General features: G+C 46.5%; 1 protein-coding gene and 1 pseudogene across 1 annotated transcript; both read right to left on the bottom strand.

The window, feature by feature from the left end:
- Positions 1 to 6,851: 6,851 nt before the first annotated feature.
- Positions 6,852 to 7,782, bottom strand: LOC124705549 (RING-H2 finger protein ATL66-like). Its single transcript, XM_047237250.1, has one exon. It carries the CDS (start codon positions 7,572 to 7,574, stop codon positions 7,047 to 7,049), a length of 528 nt encoding a protein of 175 aa, XP_047093206.1. The 5' UTR covers positions 7,575 to 7,782; the 3' UTR covers positions 6,852 to 7,046.
- A 2,311-nt stretch (positions 7,783 to 10,093) lies between these two features.
- Positions 10,094 to 19,275, bottom strand: LOC124648719 (annotated as a pseudogene).
- Positions 19,276 to 20,961: the final 1,686 nt, after the last annotated feature.

Below are 20,961 nucleotides of genomic sequence, written 5' to 3'. Positions count from 1 at the left end.
TTCCAAAAAATTATGAGGTACAACTATGTTTGTTTTCGATCAGTCGAGTACATAATTTGTTTTGTTGTGTATCTGCACCAGGATTAATTTCGTTTGTCGGCTGCATCTATTTGTGTCATTCCCAATTTCATCAAAAAAGTCTGAACAAACCAAAGATGGAAAGCTATGTCAAATCCGCACATGTAGCAATTAGCATCTATGTGAGACAAAGGAAAGTTCCACCAATCTTGGATATGTACCATGAACAGAGAAAAAATAACTGTGCATCAAACGAAATTAAGGAGAGCACCGAAATTCCTAACAAATCAGCAAAATTAATGTTCAAGGAAGAGGGAGAGGGAGACGAAAAAAAAAGGAAATCAGAAGGGAAATTCAGATCAGATTAGGAAGATGGATCCAGACATGGGAACAACGTGACCATCTAGACCATAAACATAACAAAAAAAACCAACAAGGATTGGATCTGGAACAACCATATAGGGGAAGGAACCCAGTCAGATTAATAAAATGGAAGATTAATAAAATGGATTGCTCAAAAAAAAGATTAATAAAATGGAAGAGCAAATCGCTCCTGGCAGCTTGTTGCCGCTCCTCTCAGTCACCGGCCGGGGCACGCCTCACCTTGGCGAGGCATGTCAACGGGAGCTTGTCGTCTGACCAAGGGGAATCTATCCTTCCAGATCCAGATCGCAGACACTCGGTGGTACTTGCCTCGAGCTCGGTGCGGTGGAGGAAGCCCAGGAGGAGGCGGGCAGAGGCGGTCGTGATCTTTGGCGCCGGTGAGGAAGACGTGGAGAAGAGGGATGGGATCGGGTGGGACACAAGCAGGAGAGTAAATGACAAAAAACTACCACAATTGTGCCATAGATGACGCGGAACTACCAAATGGGACACGATTGTCACATGACTACCATGTTTGGGGCAGGGTCGCGACGCGGAGCACTGATTGAACGGATCAAGCGTGTTAACCATGTTTCCGGCAGCCCCGGCCCACCGTCAGAGCTGACGTGGCTACCAGTGGACGGACGGCCGTTAGGGCGCGCGTTAGGGCTGTTGTTTTAAGGCGTTGGCTGGGTCGTCTCCTTCGTCTCTCCTTTCTCTCTGTTCCGTCGCACTGGAAGCAGTCGCCGCCGACGTAGATCTCCGCCGCCGCAGGGACAGACGGCCATGGTTTCGTGGGGTGACGGCGAGGATTCCTCTTCGCAGCGCAGCTCCCTCGGCGCTGATGTGAGTCCTCTACTTATGCTGTCATAATTTGGGCAAATTGCAGGGTTAGGAATTGGGGGAATTTTGATTTTGAGGAGGATTTAGGCTGATTCTTCTTTGTTTTTTCGAACTGCTAGAGTGTGAACACTACCTACGACTCGATTTCTCGCGGTTTAGCTGATGATGGTGCATGTACTGTGACTTGCAAGCATGGTGCTGTAGCTGCTCGATTTGTAGCATTTGATGGTTGCTGGACAGGGAGGAGGTTCTTAGGGTGTGCAGGGCATGATGGAGAACCAGCTTGTGATTTTCTTCTGTGGTTAGATGGTGAGTGGCCACCTGCACTTCGGAAATCATTGGCAAAGTTGTGGGATTTGTATGGACAAGAGAAGCAAGGCAGGGTTAATGATGGTCTGGACAACATGGAGAAGAGGTTCAAGCTGAAGGATGAGATTGAGAAGATGCACATTGACCTGAGGAATGCTCAAGAAGAGATGAAGAAAATTGTGGAGGAGAAGCAAGTGATACTTGCCTTGAAGGCCCAAGCTGAGCAAGGATTGATTGATGCTAGGGCAGAGTTAGAGCAGAAGAAGGCACTGGATGCATCAAGCAGCAATATGCACAAATGCATGAGAATTAAGGCGAGAAGGAGAGAGATCAGTTGAAAGAAGAGAAGAGAAAGCTTGAGTACATAATTGGGGATTTATTTAAGCTCAAGGAAACCACCAGGGCAAAGTCGAAGAAGATCAAGGAGATGTGTGAGGAGTAGCTAGCTTGTGTACCAGCTTTAATTTTATTTGTCATGTTTGAATTGAATTCCCTATGGTTTGTAATGTTGAACAATATGTGTTGGTTTGTAATGTTGAACAAATGATGGTTGGTTTGTAATGGTGAACTAAATGATGGTTGGTTTGTAATGTTGAACAATATGTGTTGAATCTGTTGAAGTTGATCCCTGATGTTCAAATGAATTCCTTTTTTATCAGTTTAATAATGAGTTAGAAATATGTGTTATGTGGAGAATCTGTTATGTGAGAAAATTTGTAGAGTTATTTGACATTTGGAAAGGTCTCGACATCGAGGCTTCGACTTTGTCGAGACCTTTAGGGTAATTTTAAAGTTGGAAAGGTCTCGACATCGACGCTTCGGCATTGTCGAGACCTTTAGGGTTATTTTAAAGTTGGAAAGGTCTCGACATCGACGCTTTGGCATTGTCGAGACCTTTAGGGTTATTTTAAAGTTGGAAAGGTCTCGACATTGACGCTTCGACTTTGTCGAGACCTTTAGGACTATTTTACATTTGGCATTAAGCAACAGTTTGAAACATCATAGTCTTAAACAACATAGGCATCACAAAATGGTCTTAAACATCTACAGGCATGGCATTTAGGTCATAAGCATCACATCAGGCATGGCCTTTAGTTTACGAGCATCACAAAATGGTCTTAACCATGTCGGTACATGCACATCCAAATGATCTAGCAGACCAACGAGACAAAGGACCTAATTTCTTCCTTGGAGAGGAGGGTCAGATGCATCTCTTCCTGGACCAGCATTTGCTCCTGCATTGAAATAACCAGACAAACCCCTGGCATTTCCTGGAGCAGATCTTCCAGCATTTCCTGGAGCAGATGAAGAAGCATTTCCTTGAGCAGATGAACCAGCATTTCCTTGAGCAGATGAACCAGCATTTCCTGGACCATTCCTTGCAGTATACCTTGGAGCTGTGCCTGGAGCAGATCTTGAAGCATTTGGTGGAGCATTTGGTGGAGCATTTGGTGGAGCATTTCCTGGAGCATTTCCTGGAGCATTTCCTGGAGCATTTCCTGGAGCATTAGTCCCAGAAGCATCTGCTGTTGGCATTGTTCTATTGGCCTGCAGATGTCATGCATAAATTAGGACATTGCAATGTACAAATAAGTATGATGTGCTCTTGACAGTGCATTACCTTGTGATTGTTTTTCCTCATAGCTAGGTCAGGCCTCAAAGGTTGTGAGCAGCTAGTGTACTTGTGGCCCTGTAAGTTGCAGTTGCTACAAGTAATTGTGGACATTCTTGATGTCTCTTTAGGTGTGGGAGGCTCAAATTTGCCCTTCCTCCTTTTTTTCTCGCCCTTCTACCCTTCAAGTGATCTTTGAATGCAGGTGGCATGATGTCAATCAGTATTCTGTCTTAGTCCAACCATGTTGTGCCGGCATTGGATTGAATACAGGCTTGTAGCTCTTCAAGTACATTTCTTTTGTGAAAAAAGGAGACACAAAATCTTCTGGACACATAGCAGCCTTATAAATGGCACTCACTGCATGGTTGCAGGGCAAGCCAGTGAGCTGCCACTTCCTACAAGAGCATGTCCTACAACTAATGTTGACCTCATGTGTAACTTTCCCACTTTTCACTTGCCATAGTCCTTTATCTGCCCTCTTAGGGATGCAATTTCTTGAGTACTTTTTCATCAACTCCAGCAGCTTCGCATAATGTGGTGTAATTTCCCATCCAACCGACTCCGCACCATCTCTTTTTCCATCCCATCTGACCATGCATTTGTCATATATTCCTACAAGCATTGTCACTATTGGTTTGTTCTCGACATCAAGAATGTATTTGTTAAATACCTCCGATAGATTGTTTACCACTAAATCTGTTTGACGCTTGGTGTCCATTGCAAACCTTGCCCATGACTCCACCGGTATCTTGCTCAACCATTTCCATGCTTCCTCACTCGCTTCTTCATCTCCTCCATTGCTTCATCAAAACCATCTTTTGTGTATGAGTATGCAAGCATTATCCATGCACTTCTTCAAGTCCTCTCCTCTAAAGCCTCGTCTGTCCGAAAATTGGCATATATATGCCTCAGTGCAGCATCTCTGTGGTGAATTAGGGAACACAAGTGGACACCGCTTTCGTAATCCCTTTGCCTCGTCGTACATCATAGTGTAGTACCCAAACTCGTCCATGATCTCCACCAAGTGCTTGCTTCAACCGCTCAAGAAACCACCGCCAATTCTCTGTATCTTCTTTGGCAACCACTCCCCATGCAATTGGATAGATGTTGTTATTTCCATCTCTGCCAGTAGCTGCAAGGATTTGAGCTCCAGAGGTGAGCTTAATGAAGCAACCATCCAAACCAATAAATGGTCTGCAGCCTCGTAGAAACCCTTCTCTAGCAAGCATTAACACGTAAGAACAATCCATGAAATCTAGGGCTGTAAGATATGTTCACCATCTGTCCTTTCTTCATTGCTTCAACCTCGCTCATCTCGTTGGACCCGTGACAGCTGGTCACAATGCACCTGGAACCAGGGTTTTTGTCTATAACAGTCTGCAGATAATCCCTTAGTCTGTGATATTGTTGCTTGTGATCACCCATCACCATCTCAATTGCCTTGGTCCTTGCCCTGTAAGCCATCCTCTTGGGAACATCCACTCCAAAATCTTTCTGTGCTTTGTCTTGCAAAGTGTTGATGGAAGTGCTGATGTTTGATTTGTATTCGGTAACATATGTACCACTAAGCCACTTTGCATTAACCCTAGTGCTAGATGGATCTCGTTGGGCATGTGTGCTTCAACTCCATTTTCTTTATGCAAAATGTAGCCTCATTTTTTATCTTGGCAATTTGTCATATAAAATGGACAAATTCCACTTTTTCTCCTTCTCCTTCACATTCTCTTCATTATTTTTCTTCTGCTTGTCCTTGCACCACACAATGATCCCGTCGAGTGTATTCCCGTGGTAATGGAAATTCCTGACTCGCACAATGTGGAGTCTAGCCAAAGCTTGCTCGAATTGATACACATCTTTGAAACAAAGTCCCACCATGAATTGTTGCTCCGGATTCTGTCTACTATCATCATACCACACCCTCTCCTTGGCCATCTTTCCTCTCGCTCTTTCTCCCTCCCGATAACACAAAAGGCAATGGCTCATACCCATCATCCTCTTCTTCTTTCGGAAATCCTTTGTCACCCTCATCATCGAAGGAACCCAATCTGGAATAACATCTCGCCTCTACTTGAGAATGTGATCTCAATGTTGGACCAGGCCTCTTCACTTGCCTCTTCACCGCTGGAATTGTTGAAATATCATCACACCGAGTTGCATTGTCATAAATATCCTCCACATCACTCTCCCCTCACAATGAAGCATTGGATCAACATTCCTCTTCTTCCTAGCAAGCAATTCTCCGGTGCATTTCCTCTTCCCGAGCTCTTCTTGCCTTCTCGCAGCCTAATGGGTCAAATCTGCCTGGATATAGCCAACTATCATCCTCATCTTCGCATTCCTCTTCTTCTTCTTCTGCCATACATGTCTCTAGATCCAAGTACATGTTTACCCTTCTCACGCTTAACACTCTCCGTGTGTGCATCCGAGGAAAGTTGTGATCATCCATTTGTGACCGCCAACCATCACAAAAGGAACTGTCTTGCCTCAGAAAAGGGTGTGCAATTGGCTCTTCTTCCTCTGGATCAAGGTCAATTGTGCTTGCATGCTTTCTCTTCATTGGTGATAAAACAATTGCTCTTTTCCTATTGTCCTTCATCACAGTGAGGACCACTTTCTTTGTACTTGCATACTTCACTAGCATTTCATCAACCTTATAGTTGCTGTCCACTAGCTCTAATCCACTCAGTCCTACTCCTTCATTTTTAACAAAATATAAGGAATCACACAGACCATATCCCTCTTCCTCCATGATGGACAACAATTTCAGAAACCTTATGTCTGTCCTATGTAAAGTTTTGTGAACAAATTTTGCTCCATCAAATTGAAAATAGAGCTCCCACATCTCTGCCTTCTCCCTATTATCCAAATTAACATTCTAGTCAATCTACATCGTCATTCTACCAACATTATTGCCAAAAATAACACTACGGCAAAATGGAACAGGGGATTACTCTACAGAGGGCAAAATCGAACAGAGAGGTAGTCTACAGAGGGCAAAGAACTCTTACCCGCTACCATTGTAGAGGTAATGGCTCATGGGGTCATTCTGAGACGTCCTGCCCTCAGATGTCCAGCACTTCTCGGACTCTGGACGCGGTGGGCTTGGTGGCGTCAGCCGCAGCACCGGCGACGCGTGCCGCAACGACCGGCGAGGGCAGGACGAAGCCCTCCATGCCATCATACGCCGGAGATTCGCCGTGCACGCCCGGGTCGCCGAACCGGCCGCCGCCGCCTCCTCCGTCTTCCATTTCTGTTCGATTTGGGGGAAAGTCAACCAGGAGTTGCCCTAACGCGCGCCCTAACGGCCGTCCGTCGACTGGTAGCCACGTCAGCTCTGACGGTGGGCCAGGGCTGCCAGAAACATGGTTAACACGCTTGATCCGTTCAATCAGTGCTCCGCGTCGCGACCCTGCCCCAAACATGGTAGTCATGTGACAATCGTGTCCCATTTGGTAGTTCCGCGTCATCTATGGCACAATTGTGGTAGTTTTTTGTCATTTACTCCAAGCAGGAGGGAGGGGAGGGGACGAGTCAGGCTTGAAGATGGACATGTAAACTTTCGCTGCCTATATGGGAGGAAAATGCACAACGTACAGGTTGTTTTTTGTAAAACGTACACGCACGAATCTCCAACGCGAGTCAACGGTCGGGATAAGCCCGGGACGCCCACGACTATGTAGAATCGCTGCGTTGCTCACAGCCTCTATTTCCTCCACTAGTTGACCCGGCCAGCCCTTGACCTAGCTAAACACACGCACTGACATGTAAGCACAATGTTACTACTGGTACATTCATGATCTCTAACACACGAACTGACGCAGCTACTACTGTTACATTCATAATCTATATCTAACCATCTAAACTTATCTCTAAATAATAACCAGATTAGTTTCAAGTTTCAACAGGCGTCCTGTTTGGCGGAGGTCACTGGGAGGAGGGTGGTGCGGCAGAGCGGGCAGCTGGGATGGGAACGGAGCCAGTCGTCGACGCAGCCCGGGTGGAACCGGTGGCCGCAGGGAGGGAGCGCCTTCACCTTTTCCCCAGCCACCAAAGCGCTGATGCATATCGAGCACTCCGCCTCCGCCGCTTGCTCCTCCTCGCCGCCGCCGTCGTTTCGCTCGTTCGAACGCGTTGGGCTGTAGAGCGTGACAGGCAGCGCATTGATGGCGTCGGCGTCGAGGCCGGCGAGCACGGCAGACGCCGCGGTGGCCTCGAGGTCGGCGCGGTGGCGGCGGTGCCTGCGGTTGCACGCCCAGTTGAGGTAGAGGCAGGCGGCGACCAAGGCGACGAGGGCGAGCGCGAGCAGGCCGGCCAGCATCGGCACGGCGCGGCCGTGCAGCGCGAAGTTGCTGTCGTCGACGTCGGCGTACCGCACCTTCATCACCTGGTTCGTCGCCCCCGCGGAGCCCTCCGGCGGCGCGGCCATGGATTTGTTACCTCTCTCCGCTTCCGCAGACACACGGAAACCTCGATCCGCACTGCAGGGGCTTGGACCCAGTTCTTAGCTCGATCTCACGCCATGCATGCGCGGGGCGCGGACTTGTGGATGTGTGGTAGTCAAAGGCATGGGGGACTGAACTGGCTGCCGGCTTGTGGTATAGGCGGTCGATCGACCGTCGGAGCCGAGCAACCGATCGACGAAATATCGGGGCAAGTGGCGGCATGTGGTTCGGCTGGCGAGATGGGCGTGGTTTTTAAAATTCAAAGTTTCCGCGAGTAGCTCGGAAGATTCGGGCGCTGCGGTCGTATATATTTCTTTCGTACTAGTACTATTGGGATTGAGCACTGACTTTGTGTCACTTACAAGTGGGGCTACGTGGGATTCATATAATGAAGGATTCCACCTGACCCCACTTGTAAGTGACTTTGTGGGCTGGCAAAGTCACTAAAGCACAATCCCGCGCTCCCGGACGGTTCGCTACAAGTCATACATTCTCCGTGTGGATGGCACAGTGATCGGAACCCAACCGGTGGCCAATACCGTGGATCGTGACACAGTGATCGGAGCCCGGCTGGTGATGAATCCCACGTGGTCCCACTTATAAGTGACACAAAGTCAGTGACTTTGAAGCTCAATCCGGGAGCGCGCATGCATTCACACACGCACCAACTATTGTAGTTTTGACCTATAAATTGACTCAAGACTCAGCTATGAAAAGCTCCTATATGGTACTACGTACTACGTAATAATATACCGATAGTATACATTTGGCTAGCTAAAGGTGATTTGGCACTGCTATAGTATGTCTCGTATTTGATTGGATGAATTGATTGCACTACTTGCATGAATGTAGCTTGCATGAATTGATTGCTATATTTGAAAAAAATTCTAAGATTCTATTATTAATATCAATTTAAGCCAGAGAATGTAATATTATTCAATCATACATACATCCTCTGGCTTAAATTAGTTGTCTCATATTTGTGTAGATTTGCGTGCATCTAAGCACTAAAAAAATCTGTTGTAAAGAAAACACTAAAAAATCTGGACAAATCTGAGAAAACTAATTTGACATTAAGAGCGAATTTAGGGTCTAGCTCCAAACATTGTCCACAAAAGAGTTTACTCCTATCTTTCCAATGCACTGTAAATAGCAAAAATTGCTTATCTCTCATCGCATGGAAATCAAACCTAATAATATTGAGCACATATTTTCCTTGTTTTCTACATGCATTTAGCTCATTGGAGGTGAAAGAATTAAAGAGGAGAGAGATATTGGTTTGCATATTTTCAATGTATTTTTTACTCAACTTCATAATTTATCTTAAAAATCCCGCATGTACACTTATTTGTGGACGGAGGGAGTACATCACTAGCCCTGAATATAATCTTTTAATCTTTTCCAATCCGATCACTTGTTTCCTAGTTTAATATTAACGCATATGAGAGGCAGGGAAGGGAAGGATCAAAAGCCAAATAACATGTGTCTGATCTCTCGAGCCACCACCACCATATCATCATCATCATCATATTGAAAATATCTTCGACAGGAAGAAGGTCGACACGCTAGGAGCCTGTTTGGATACTCGCAAGTTTTTCGTGCATCTCGAGAATTTTGCAACTCAAGTTCATCAACCCAGGGGTTAATACGTACAACCTCGCAAAATATAAAGACTTAGCATCAGTTTTTATCAAATCTAGCTACTTCCAAAATATACATCATCACCATGATGGTCGCCATCATCAGCTCAACAAGCACCCCGTGCGCGGGCTCCTCTAAGGTAATACTTCATCAGGAAGGTAGTAAACCAACTCATCATCCTCTCAGAGCTCATTGCCAGATACCTGGTGGCATGTGCCTTATGCTCCATGAGGTGATTGAGAGCACGGTGGATTGTAGTTGGAGAGGATGGAGTTGCAGGAACAAAACTAGAGGCTGGAAGACAAGTTTTTGTTATGAAGCCACCCTTCTTATGCATAGGGTGAAATCCTCCTCTGTTGATTCCTTGTCAGCATGGATCTCCTCTTTGCCTTAGCTTAGCTTGTTTTTGTAGCCTCTTTTTAGTTTCTCTTTTCCTTTTTGTATATAATCTCCTGTGCATATTTTGTGGGTTTTAATAAAGGATGTTGTGGGGGCCTCCCCTACAGTCAAAGGTTTCAAAAAAAAAAAAAAACTAGCAAAGATGATTTTCGTCTGACCATAGTTCTCTATGGCTTGTTGATGAAATCAACGCCTTTCAAGTTATCCAGCAAGTAATAAGTTAGTTCATTCTTTGTTATGTGATATCTTGCAACTTATTAAATGTACTGAAATAAGTACTACATTAACTAATGAGTATGTTTGTTTCATGTTATTTACATCGAATACATGCAAGAAAATTATACCTAGTATAGACTTCACGTCATGCATGTTTCAATGTTATCTACATGCATCGGCACTAACATAACCTACGCACCTAACCTACATACTAATACAATATACTACCTCTACTTTAAAATAAGTGTCACAGTTTTGATCTGTATATGAACATATGTTAATGTGTAGATACATTCACTACGGGAAAACACTACGTTGCCGTGCGACCAATCGCACGGCAAAGGGGCCTATTTGCACGGCAAAGGATTTGCCGTGCGTCGGCGCACGGCAGCGTCTGCACGGCAACGCCCTCGACGGCAAAGAAGACATTGCCGTGCGCCTGTCCAAACCGCACGGCAAAGGCTCGTTGCCGTGCGCGCGCTCGTTGCCGTGCGTTCGAGCGTTTGCCGTGCGCGCGCTCGTTGCCGTGCGCCCACTCCTTTGCCGTGCGCGCCGTCTCTGCCGTGCGTCCTGGAGGCTGCCGTGCGCCCAGACGTTGCCGTGCGCCCCGACGCTGCCGTGCGACCAAACGCTGCCGTGCGCTCCGACGCTGCCGTGCGCCCCGACGTTGCCGTGCGCCCGCTCGTTGCCGTGCTTCTCCTCTTTGCCGTGCGTCCACTCCCCAGCACGCACGGCAAAGGATTCTCCAGGGACACACACTGGCTTCCCAGGAGCACAGGCTTGCGCCACGTGGCGCCTTTGCCGTGTGTATGCACACGGCAAAGTGACCAAATCTCCTTTGCCGTGTGCATACACACGGCAAAGGCCCTGGTTTTTCATTTTTTTTCTGTTTTTCTTTAATCCCTGCATTTCAAAATTGCATTTCACATATATATAACATATACAACATATATATTCACCATAGCATCACCAAACACATGAACAACACCACAAATACATCGAGCACACATAGTTTATGCATAACAAGTGCAATGTCCACAAATACATCAAGTACAAGTGCAATGTCCACAAATACATCAACACACATCAAGTACAAGTACAATCCATAACAAGTGTAATGTCCACAAATCCATCAAGACCATGCCATCAACCTTATTGTCCTCCTCCGCTTCCGCCGGCCTCATTGTCATTGCCTTGTGAATAATTATCTATAAGGTTGATGGAATGAACATTTGCATTTGCATTTGCATATTGAACACTTGAACAAGTACAAGTAGCGGGTTGGGCACAAGAGGACTCACCGCGGTTCATGCTCCGGATGATGTTCATGTTGTTGACGGTGATAGGTGTCCCCGGGGTCTGAGTGGGCGGTGGCGGCATCCACGGCAGGGAGTAAGGTGGAGGAGGAAGACTCCCCGGTGGAGTAGACAGAGCCGTCTGGCTCATCAGCCAGCTCATCTGTGCTCGCTGCTGCTGCATCATCTCGCTCGCTGATGTTGCATCCGCTGCATCATCCGTGTCTCGCTGCCGCCGGTACTCCGAATCTGCCGCTCCATGTTCCGTGCGTGCTCCTGGGCCGCGTGCTCCTTCGCTGCCATCTCCTCCTACGTTGTGTTGCCGCGATGTCATTAACATTTCAATGGAAAGCATGTAAAGGAAATGTAGAGACCCGAGGAAGAACATACCCGTAACCGCTCGAGAGCTAGATCCGAAGCCCGTGGCCGGGGCTCTACCTCAGGCTGGCCGCTCTTACGACCACGACGGATCTGGCGGAGAGAGGGAACCCTCGCTGGGTCGACGCACCCGTCACCAAACCATAGGCGGCCATGCTTCAAGCCTTCTCCCGCAAGCACCGCGACCTCAGGGTCAAAGTCCTCGGCCTCTCGGATTGGCCTCCTCGCCGTACTTCTGCTTGAACTTGGAGACATACGACGTGCACCGGGTCTCGGATTGCGGGTTAACCCACACGGACCCCGTCTCAGGATCAGGCGTCTTCCTTTGCTTCATCTTCTTTAGCACGGCAAAGACGTTAGGCTTCGCTCCTGTCCTGACGACTTCCTGCAAAAGAGAACATGTAATTGAGTGAAGTGACACACCCTTGGAGAGTTAACAAATATATAACATGAATTCAAAGAATGAAGGAACCATTAATTTGCTCACCTCCTTCTGCAGGTGAAGAGAGATGGGGATGCTGCCTTGGATATGCGATCCACCTCGCATCTCTGCCCGCTTCATCTTGCCCTCCTCGTGCTTCTTGAGGTACTGGGGGCATGTCCACCACATGACCATCGCACGAAAGCACCTATCTTCGTTGCCGACGTACTGAGGAGGGTTCTACATGCACAAGATAAACTCATTATGGTAAAATAAACTACATGGCGATAAAGAAATCAATAACACATAAATGCAAATACCTGCAAGTATCGCCACGGCCGCATGAGCGTGTCGCGAGCGTCCTCCTTACTCATGTGGACGAAGCGGTCGGCGTGCCGGTCGCGGACGCATTGAACACGTGCCTCGTAGTGCATGCCGGTCACCCTCTTCCTTGCAAGCTGGTGTAGGACATCATCGCACGCATTCTCCTTGCCCTCGGCCCTCTTGAAGAATTTCTGCAACATAGGTAAAACAAGGGGCATTAGTGCAATTATTGTGAACCAAGGAGAGTGTATGAATGGTAAGAAGTCAAAAGTCACGTACCCAGAATTTGGCAACAACCAAATCCGCCGCGGTGCCGCGGCCAAGAGGATCTTCCGCGAGGCTGTAGTGCGCCCACCTCCAAGCTACGCCGCAGCCACCAGTAGGGAGATCGACTATCCCAGGGAAATAAAATCTAAGTAGGCCCCCAAGGATGTTCGAGTACCCATGTGGCGGTCTCTGCGTCGGGTCTTCAAACTGGAACGAGCTGCACCACGAAACGACAACATCAATATGTATGTGATAATAATTTTGATAATGACAAAATTGCGATAACGAAGTGCCAAAAATTAACATGTACCTCCTTCCATAGCGCACATGGTTTTCCATATGTCCATGGACTAAACAAACCTAAACCTATGAAAAGTTACATTGGTGCACCCTCGCGCGGAGAAATCTAGGGGGGTAGACCCGCCGGGGCACACGTTCCACTCGTTTTGGGGGAGGAGGGGGATAACGACCGCCGGAGCACCGGAACCCCACCAAACCTTGCATGTGGACCTATGATATGTGTCAAAGTGTGGTGCAAGGTCTAATGGTGCAAAAGTAGCTCCCCTAAACCCTAAACCCTAAACCGGGGAGGCTTCGAGCCCTAAACCCCTCTAAATCCCTAAACCACGACGCCGGAGCTGCAGAACCATGCATCATAAACCCTAACCCTAACCCTAAACCCTAAACCTATACCTAACCATAAATACTTACCCTTTAACCTAAACCCTAGCCCTAGCCCCTAAACCCTAGCCCTAACCCTACACCTAACCTTAACCAAGAGACCAGTGCACACCGTCGATCGTGTGATAATGGCTCTAGCTGCTGGTATATGTGCCAAAGGGTCCCAATCTTTGGTTCTCCATGTGTATATGTACTAAACAAACCTAAAAGAATGAAAAGTTACATTGGTGCACCCTCGCGCGGAGAAATCTAGGGGGTAGACCCGCCGGGGCACACGTTCCGCTGTTTTGGGGGGAGGAGGGGGATAACGACCGCCGGAGCACCGGAACCCCACCAAACCTTGCATGTGGACCTATTATATGTTTCAAAGTGTGATGCTAGGTGTAATTCACCAAATGGTGCATGGCATGGATCCCCGGTCCGACATTCCTCACCTTCGGGCGATAACACTTACCGCATTCCCGGACGTGTACGGTGAAGTGTCCCGCCGCGGGTATATCGGGGGCTAGACTGTGCCAAAGGGTACCACACATGGTTTTCCATATGTCCATGGACTAAACAAACCTAAAACTATGAAAAGGTATATTGGTGGAACGTCGCGCGGAGAAATCTAGGGGGTAGACCCGCCGTCCCGCTGTTTTGGGGGGAAGGAGGGGGACGGCCGCCGGAGCACCGGAACCCCGATATATGTGGGGGATGAGCATGGAGACTAATTTTGTATTTCACATAGTGTAATAAATAGTCATCAAAAAGAAAAACTAATTAACAAAATAAATATAAGTAGTAGATGAAATAAAATAGTTAGAAAAACAAAAAATGTATATTGGCGCACGGCAAAGGGAGAAGCGCACGGCAAAGGACCTTCTGCCGTGCAACTTAGTCCGTCTCGCACGGCAAAGTTTGGCTGCACGGCAGTGCCCAGTGCCTTTGCCGTGCGCTCTTTCTTTGCCGTGCGGCTTGCAGGGACTTTGCCGTCCCAAAATCTTTGCCGTGCGCTGCTCCCATTCTTTGCCGTGAGAAATTTCTTTGCCGTGCGCGATATCTTTCTTTGCCGTGATATGTTTCTTTGCCGTGCGCTGCGCTCATACTTTGCCGTGCATTTTTTCGTTGCTGTGCGCTCTTCTTGCTACGCACGGCAAAGAAATCTTTGCCGTGCAGCAGCTCACGGCAAAGTTTGGCTGCACGGCAGCGCCTGATTTTCCCGTAGTGATTTGTATTAGATAAATATGTGATGTTATCCTCCAACACAAATTAGTAGTCCCATATTTGTGTAGCTAGATTCGTATGTATCTATGCACTAAAACAAAATTGGACAAATGTTAGAAAACTAATTTTCCATTAAGAGTGGGTATACATCACTAGCCATGAATATAGTCTTTTCCAATCCGATCACTTCCTAATTTAACATTAAGGCATATAACAGAGACATGTACACACGACACAGCAATTTCTGGAGCTAGATAGCTATCTGAAAAGGGAAGGATCAAAAGCCAAATACCGTGTGTCTAATCTCTCGAGCCACCACCATCATATCATCATCATCATTCTGAAAATATCCTGGGCAGGAAGAAGGTCGAGACGTACGCTAGGTAAGTAGCAGTGTTATCTCTTCATTTCGTGTTTTCGTCAGGGCACCCGAAATGTCCGTTTGCGTCGTGCGGCGGACGCAAGACAGACCATTTTTGCCCGCGCGTCAGTTTGCACCTAGGGGTGGCTCCAGCGGTCCGACACATTTTCTCGTTTGCATCAATTATGAAGTTTCCAAACAACAAAATAAGGAATTCAACGAAGTCATACTTATTACATTTAAATTTTTAAAAGTCTACATGAAAATAAAATAGTATTTCTCTAGGCATGATCTTCATGGCCAGCCAATGTCCACTGATGCTCAATCAGATCCGTCTGCAGCTGTTTGCAGACGTTCTCGTTAGTGACTTCTACATTGATATGTAGATAGTCCTGCCAAGATGAAGCTCCAGGAAGTGGCGCCACCAGCTCACCTTGGAATTCCCAGTGGTTCTCGTTGCGGCCATCAGGACGCTCGTTCTCAACGATCATGTTGTGCATGATCACGCAGCATGTCATCACCTCATGCATGGTCTTCAGGGACCATGTTCTTGCCGGGTGTCGGACAATTGCCTACCGAGCTTGGAGCACACCAAATCCGCGCTCCACATCTTTCCTGCAAGACTCTTGCATCTTGGCAAACCTCCTCGTATTCTCGGAGTTTGGATTACGAACAGTCTTCACCAATGTGGCCCAGTCACGGTACGTAGATGCCATCAGCAAGATAATATGATTTGTCATATGCATTTCCATTGATCTCATAGCTCACCCGGGGAGCTTTGCCTTGCATGAGCTGCGGAGCATTTTTGGTACGAGGTGAAGCGTAGCGCACCTGTTGCATCGGGCCTGCATTGGAAGTACGGGTCATAGTTTCTGACGCCCCGTAGAATGACCAAGAACAAGTCCCTTGACATCCTGTACCGGCGCCGGAAGAGTTTTTCCGGGAACACCGGATTGGTGAGGTGGAAGTAGTCCTTGTGGAGGCGGGCCTGCCATTCCACTCTGTCGCGCGACAGGTTTTTGGAGCGCCCCTTCACAGAGCCCCGGTGCTCTGGCCCCGGATTTGAGGTGAACTCGTGGATCATGGAGGCCGCAGTAGTTGCCAATGTCTGCGTCGACTGATCGGACTCCTCGTCGGAAGAGGAGTCAACGACCTCCGCGCGGAACTTGTCCAACATCTGCCACATGTCCATCTGCGTGGGTACGAACTGCGGATCAATGACCGCGCACAATAGCGCCGAAAATACGAGTAAGAAACCTACCGACGCAATTGACCGAACAGGTCGTGGGCGGCGAGGCCGGACGGCGCAACCGGCAACGTTTGGCTCCAAAAAAGCCGACAGGTACGCGGCGGAGCCAAGCCCGAGTACGATCATGTTCTCCCGCGCGGCGACAACGGAGCCGACGGCGAGTACTGCGGCGCTGCGGCGGGACGGCGGCAGGTGGGGCTGGGGTGGTGGCGTCACACTAGGGCAGCAAAGAAGGGGGAAAAGAAGCAAATCGAAGCAGTCGATTTCGCTGTCCCTGACTTGCGGGACCGCGAAAGAAATGGAGGACGCTCGGTGCATCCGCGCAGCGTCCATGGAGACGCAAACCTGGCGCATATCTGGGCCAGGTTTGCGTCTCCGCGGACGGCCGGTCACTTTGCGTCGCCCGCTGGAGCAGGCCCCAGACCCATTTCCGGTAACGGTCGCTGAGCGTCCGTCTGCATCGCCCCGCTGAAGATGCCCTCATCTCGCTAGCTTTTCTTGGACGAGCACTCATGTTCCTGTATCAGGCAAGGTCACGCCGAGCCGGCAAAATTTAGGGCCTTGTGCGAAAACTCTAAACCAGGCCTTATAATACTAGAAAATTTTGACTATTCGAGAATTATAACGCATATTGCCACAGTATATTGCATAGAAATTACATATATCAAGAAGCATACCTATTAAACTCCCGGGTGCATAATATTTATTTGAACAACATCATTCTCTGAGGGTTCTTTGAAATAAAATCTTCAATAATATCCTCATAACCAATCTTCTCCAACACTTCACTCTCAAGTGATATTGTGGCCAAATCATTGAGTCTCGTTGTGTCATTGTAGTACGCATATAGGACTTCAATAGCTTCAGCTTAGAAAAGCTTCGTTCTCGCTGATGCAACAATCACAGATTGGTCAACACAACTCTATATGCAATACTTGCATTGGGAAAGCAAGCATGCCACTGTAAAAAAATTCAGAACTTTAGAGGCCCCATATTTTCGTTTGGAATGAAATCTCTAAGAAGCTTCAACTCAACATAGAGTTCATTGGCATCAATGTCAGATTTTCTGTTTTCATTGGCTATACTGTCAGTTTCTTTTTCCTTAAGGGCGGCCTCAAGATTATCACAAGAAGATTTCAAACTATCATTATCCAATGACCGTATTTTTTCAGAGGTAAATAAGAAACCAAAAATTTTCTGATAACCTTCATATTGCTCAAACCTGGTTTTCAGTGACGAAATTTCTTGATCAACAAGAGGCATAAAACAGTTGATTCGGAATGATTCCTCTGCAGACCGTGTGGCAACATTTGTGTCATCTGGGTTCTCATCAAACTGTTTCTTTCTTTTTATTTCTCGCTTTTCAGGAAATTTTGCATCAATATCCAACTCATGTGCAATTCCTTTCGCTATCTCGAGTGCTTGTAAGAAACTAGTTTCCCTGTGCCCCTCGAAAAAGGATATAAGACCTTGCACTTTCTCTATAGCAACATCAATAAGCTTATCCTTTGTTTGCAAAGTTTTGCTTACTACATTAACAACAAGCAATACCTCATATAAAATGACTATTGCCACTATAAATTTATAGTCTCCAAGTTCATTTTTTTGCCAAACCTAAAGCCTGACTGCTTAACAATGGATCCTTATCAATTTCGGATACCTGAAATAAAAGAAAGGGTTTGAAATGTTATAGTCCGAAGTACCCAAATATCAAAAGATGACACAAATGTTATATCAGAATAGTTTTGTACCTGAAGTAGAGCCTCTTGAATGTCTGCGCATTGGAATCTGATAGATTTAACACTATCAACACGACTCTCCCAACGCGTAGCAGACAATGACTTGAGTGTCCATCCTGATATGTTTTCCTTCAGAATATGCCACTTCTTAGTAGAATTTGCAAAGGTCGTATAGATGCGTTGGATGATTCCAAAGAAGTCTTTAGCTCTACCACGAGTCTTAGCCATATCACAAAGTGTTAAATTGAGGCTATGGCAACCACAAGCAGAATAGAAAGCTCTAGGATTCACATCCAAAAGTTTCCTTTGTACCCCTTGATGCTTTCCTTTCATATTTGACCCATTGTCATAACCTTGTCCTCTCACATCATTTATGTCAAGATCAAGAAGCTTCAGTTGATTCTCTAACACATCAAAAAGTCCTTGCCCACTTGTATCATTTACATCTAGAAATCCTAGAAAGGATTCTTCTATGGAAACATGAGTTGAAGATAAATCCACATATCTTATAATTAAAGACATTTTCTCTTGGTGACTCGCATCAGGGGTACAATCAAGTATGATAGAGAAATACTTTGCACGCTTTATTTTCTTAATAATTTCAGACTTAATAGAAAAAGCGAGCAAGTATAGCAACTCATTCTGAATTTTAAAATCAAGATAATGGACATGAGTTTCATCATTAGTGATACGACGAACATGCTCTTTGAATAGTAGGATCAAATTCAGCCAACATCTCAATCAAACCCAAGAAATTACCATTGCTATCTTCATATAGTTTACTCTTTGTACCACGAAAGGCTAGATTATGCTTGGCAAGAAATTTCACAATGCAAACAATTCTGAATAAAACCTTTCTCCAGTGCTCCTTTTCTTTCTCAAGTTGGCGTTGAGCAGACTTTATCAATAGTCTGATGCTTTTCCAATCTACTACGCAACTCATACCAATTGGTCATATTCAAAACATGATATGCACTTGTCTCATGCTCTTTTAATCTATTCATAATATGTGTCCAATCATTACAACCTTCATTAGCCAACTGACCTTTTTGCTGCCCTTTTGTAAATAATTTACAAGCAAAGCAAAAGACTCTATTGAGGTCCTTAGAGTAGACAAGCCAATCCCTATCATGTTCCTCCCCATTTGATAGAAATCTAGTATAGCATAGCGCAGAAAACCTTCTAGAATATCTATCTTTGGGATCTTTCTTAATTGATTTGTCTCTTCTTGGACCTTTTACTGCTAAAATATCAATTTGTTTCTGAACAAGAGAATTCCAGTGCCTTGGATCAAATATATCATACTCAAAGGAATCATCAACATCTTCAATAGGTGGTGTATTCAAGTTAATATGATCTTCCTCTACCTCAACATTGTTATCTTTCTCGGTCTGACCATCTCTAGGATCAATGTAAGGAACAATAGCAAGTGCAGTACTCGAGGAATCAACATCACCTGACTGATTACCTGAGGACACTTTTTCTTTCTTTCTAACAAACTTATCCATTGCCCCTTCTTGAGTTTTAAGAAATTCCGCGTTCTTCTCTTTTTCCTTACGTTTTTGATGACCCGATTTAGGCTTTCCCATCATGTTGACTCCTACAAAATAGATGCACAAAATGAATTTAGAATTCCTGCCCTAGGCAGGGCCAACTACTACGGAAAGACCACTAAAAATATACGAGAGATTTAAATTGAGAGAGGAGACTGGAGAGGGCAAGATGTAGACAGTAGAGGGCCTCACTTGTTCGGTTGATCGACTGAAAAGAACCGCAGAACCACAACAGTCGCTGGAAGAGAATCAGAGGGAAAAGGGAAGGCCGAGCCGCGAGGCGAGAGGCGGCCGCTTCGTCTGCAGGGCCTGTTCGTCTGCCGTCTGGGAGTGGGAGTCGCGATACGCAGGAGCCGGACGGGAGACGAACTGACGTGACGCCAATCAATCGATCGGTGGGAGTTGGACTGGATGGATTTGCTCTCGTGCCTTCCTTTCTCATTGACTATAAGCCCAACAAAGACAGCCCATTTACTTTTTATTTTTTTCACTGAATATAGATATAAACCTATACTAAAATTTTGGGCCCCCAGAAAAAATGGGCCTTGTGCCACCGCACAGCCCGCACTCCTGCCGGCTCGGGCCAACTTCTACCCACAACTTCCATCATGTCTGCAACCAATCTACTAGTCGACGTCAAGTAGTCATCCACGACTAGCCCAATACAACTACTTGCGTGCGACGCCGCAAAGTATGTGGCTAAAGTATCCCCCTCTGCTCCAGTTCTCCTCCACTAGCTGCATGTCAGTTAGCCGATGTCCACTCAGTCGGCGCCCACATTGACACTGGATCCGTACGAGGGCTGTTGTACGATGCGACTGGACGGGTCGTTGCGTCGGGTGCCCTGTTGGATGATGAGATGCGTGAGTCGGTCTGCAGGTGTAGGAGATCATAGGACTGCAGGTCAGGTGGACTACTTGCAAACGGTTAGTGCATGTCTGATGCGAAAGTGGTGGCTAGTTCATGTGACCACTGTGCATAATGGAGCGGATGCGGTTTGATCAGATCAACTTGATCTGACGAATTACCTGCCTGCGCCTAGCTTGAGGACAGATATATCGATGACCGGTGATGGTGGAAACGGAAGGATTTATCGAGCACCGTGCAAGGCGTAACTAAGTATCCATACGCGAGAATGAAATTGGTGCTCCCTCCGTTCCATATCAAAGAAGTTGAACCGAACCTTTCCTCTGTGTTAAGACTGAGAAAAGAGCAAGAGCACCATCTTTCAGGTAAAAGCAACGTAGTACAGTAGTATCAGTGGCGGAGGCACACATGATCTATGTAGTCAAGTGACTACACAGTTTTTTTAGCTATACAAAGAGAAATCAAAGGAAAGTTAATGAAAAATCCACATAAGTACATGCATTTGACTACACAGCTTTACATTGATCGACTACACAAGGTTGAAGTGCTGGCTCTGAGTAGTATCATTTACAAAGTACTCCCTCGTCCATAAATACATTGCTCAGAAATTTAGTTCATATATGAACGGGAACCATATTATTTATATTTCGCACACATTTATAGACTGAAATAATTGTTTACTGGTGAGTAATTTTTTGCGATCCCGTGGCAACGCACGGGCATTTGTCCTAGTTTAGTTAAAGGACAAAGCATATACTCCCTCCATTTCAATAT

The sequence above is a fragment of the Lolium rigidum genome, chromosome 4, assembly GCF_022539505.1.
Source record: "Lolium rigidum isolate FL_2022 chromosome 4, APGP_CSIRO_Lrig_0.1, whole genome shotgun sequence".
In the NCBI taxonomy this organism is placed as follows: domain Eukaryota; kingdom Viridiplantae; phylum Streptophyta; class Magnoliopsida; order Poales; family Poaceae; genus Lolium; species Lolium rigidum.
Note: the sequence above shows the minus strand (reverse complement) of the source record. Positions and strands in the feature narration are given on the sequence as shown.

Bases quoted from the DNA above. Each gene is read 5' to 3' on its own strand.
- LOC124705549 (XM_047237250.1), bottom strand. From the start codon at position 7,574: ATGGCCGCGCCGCCGGAGGGCTCCGCGGGGGCGACGAACCAGGTGATG.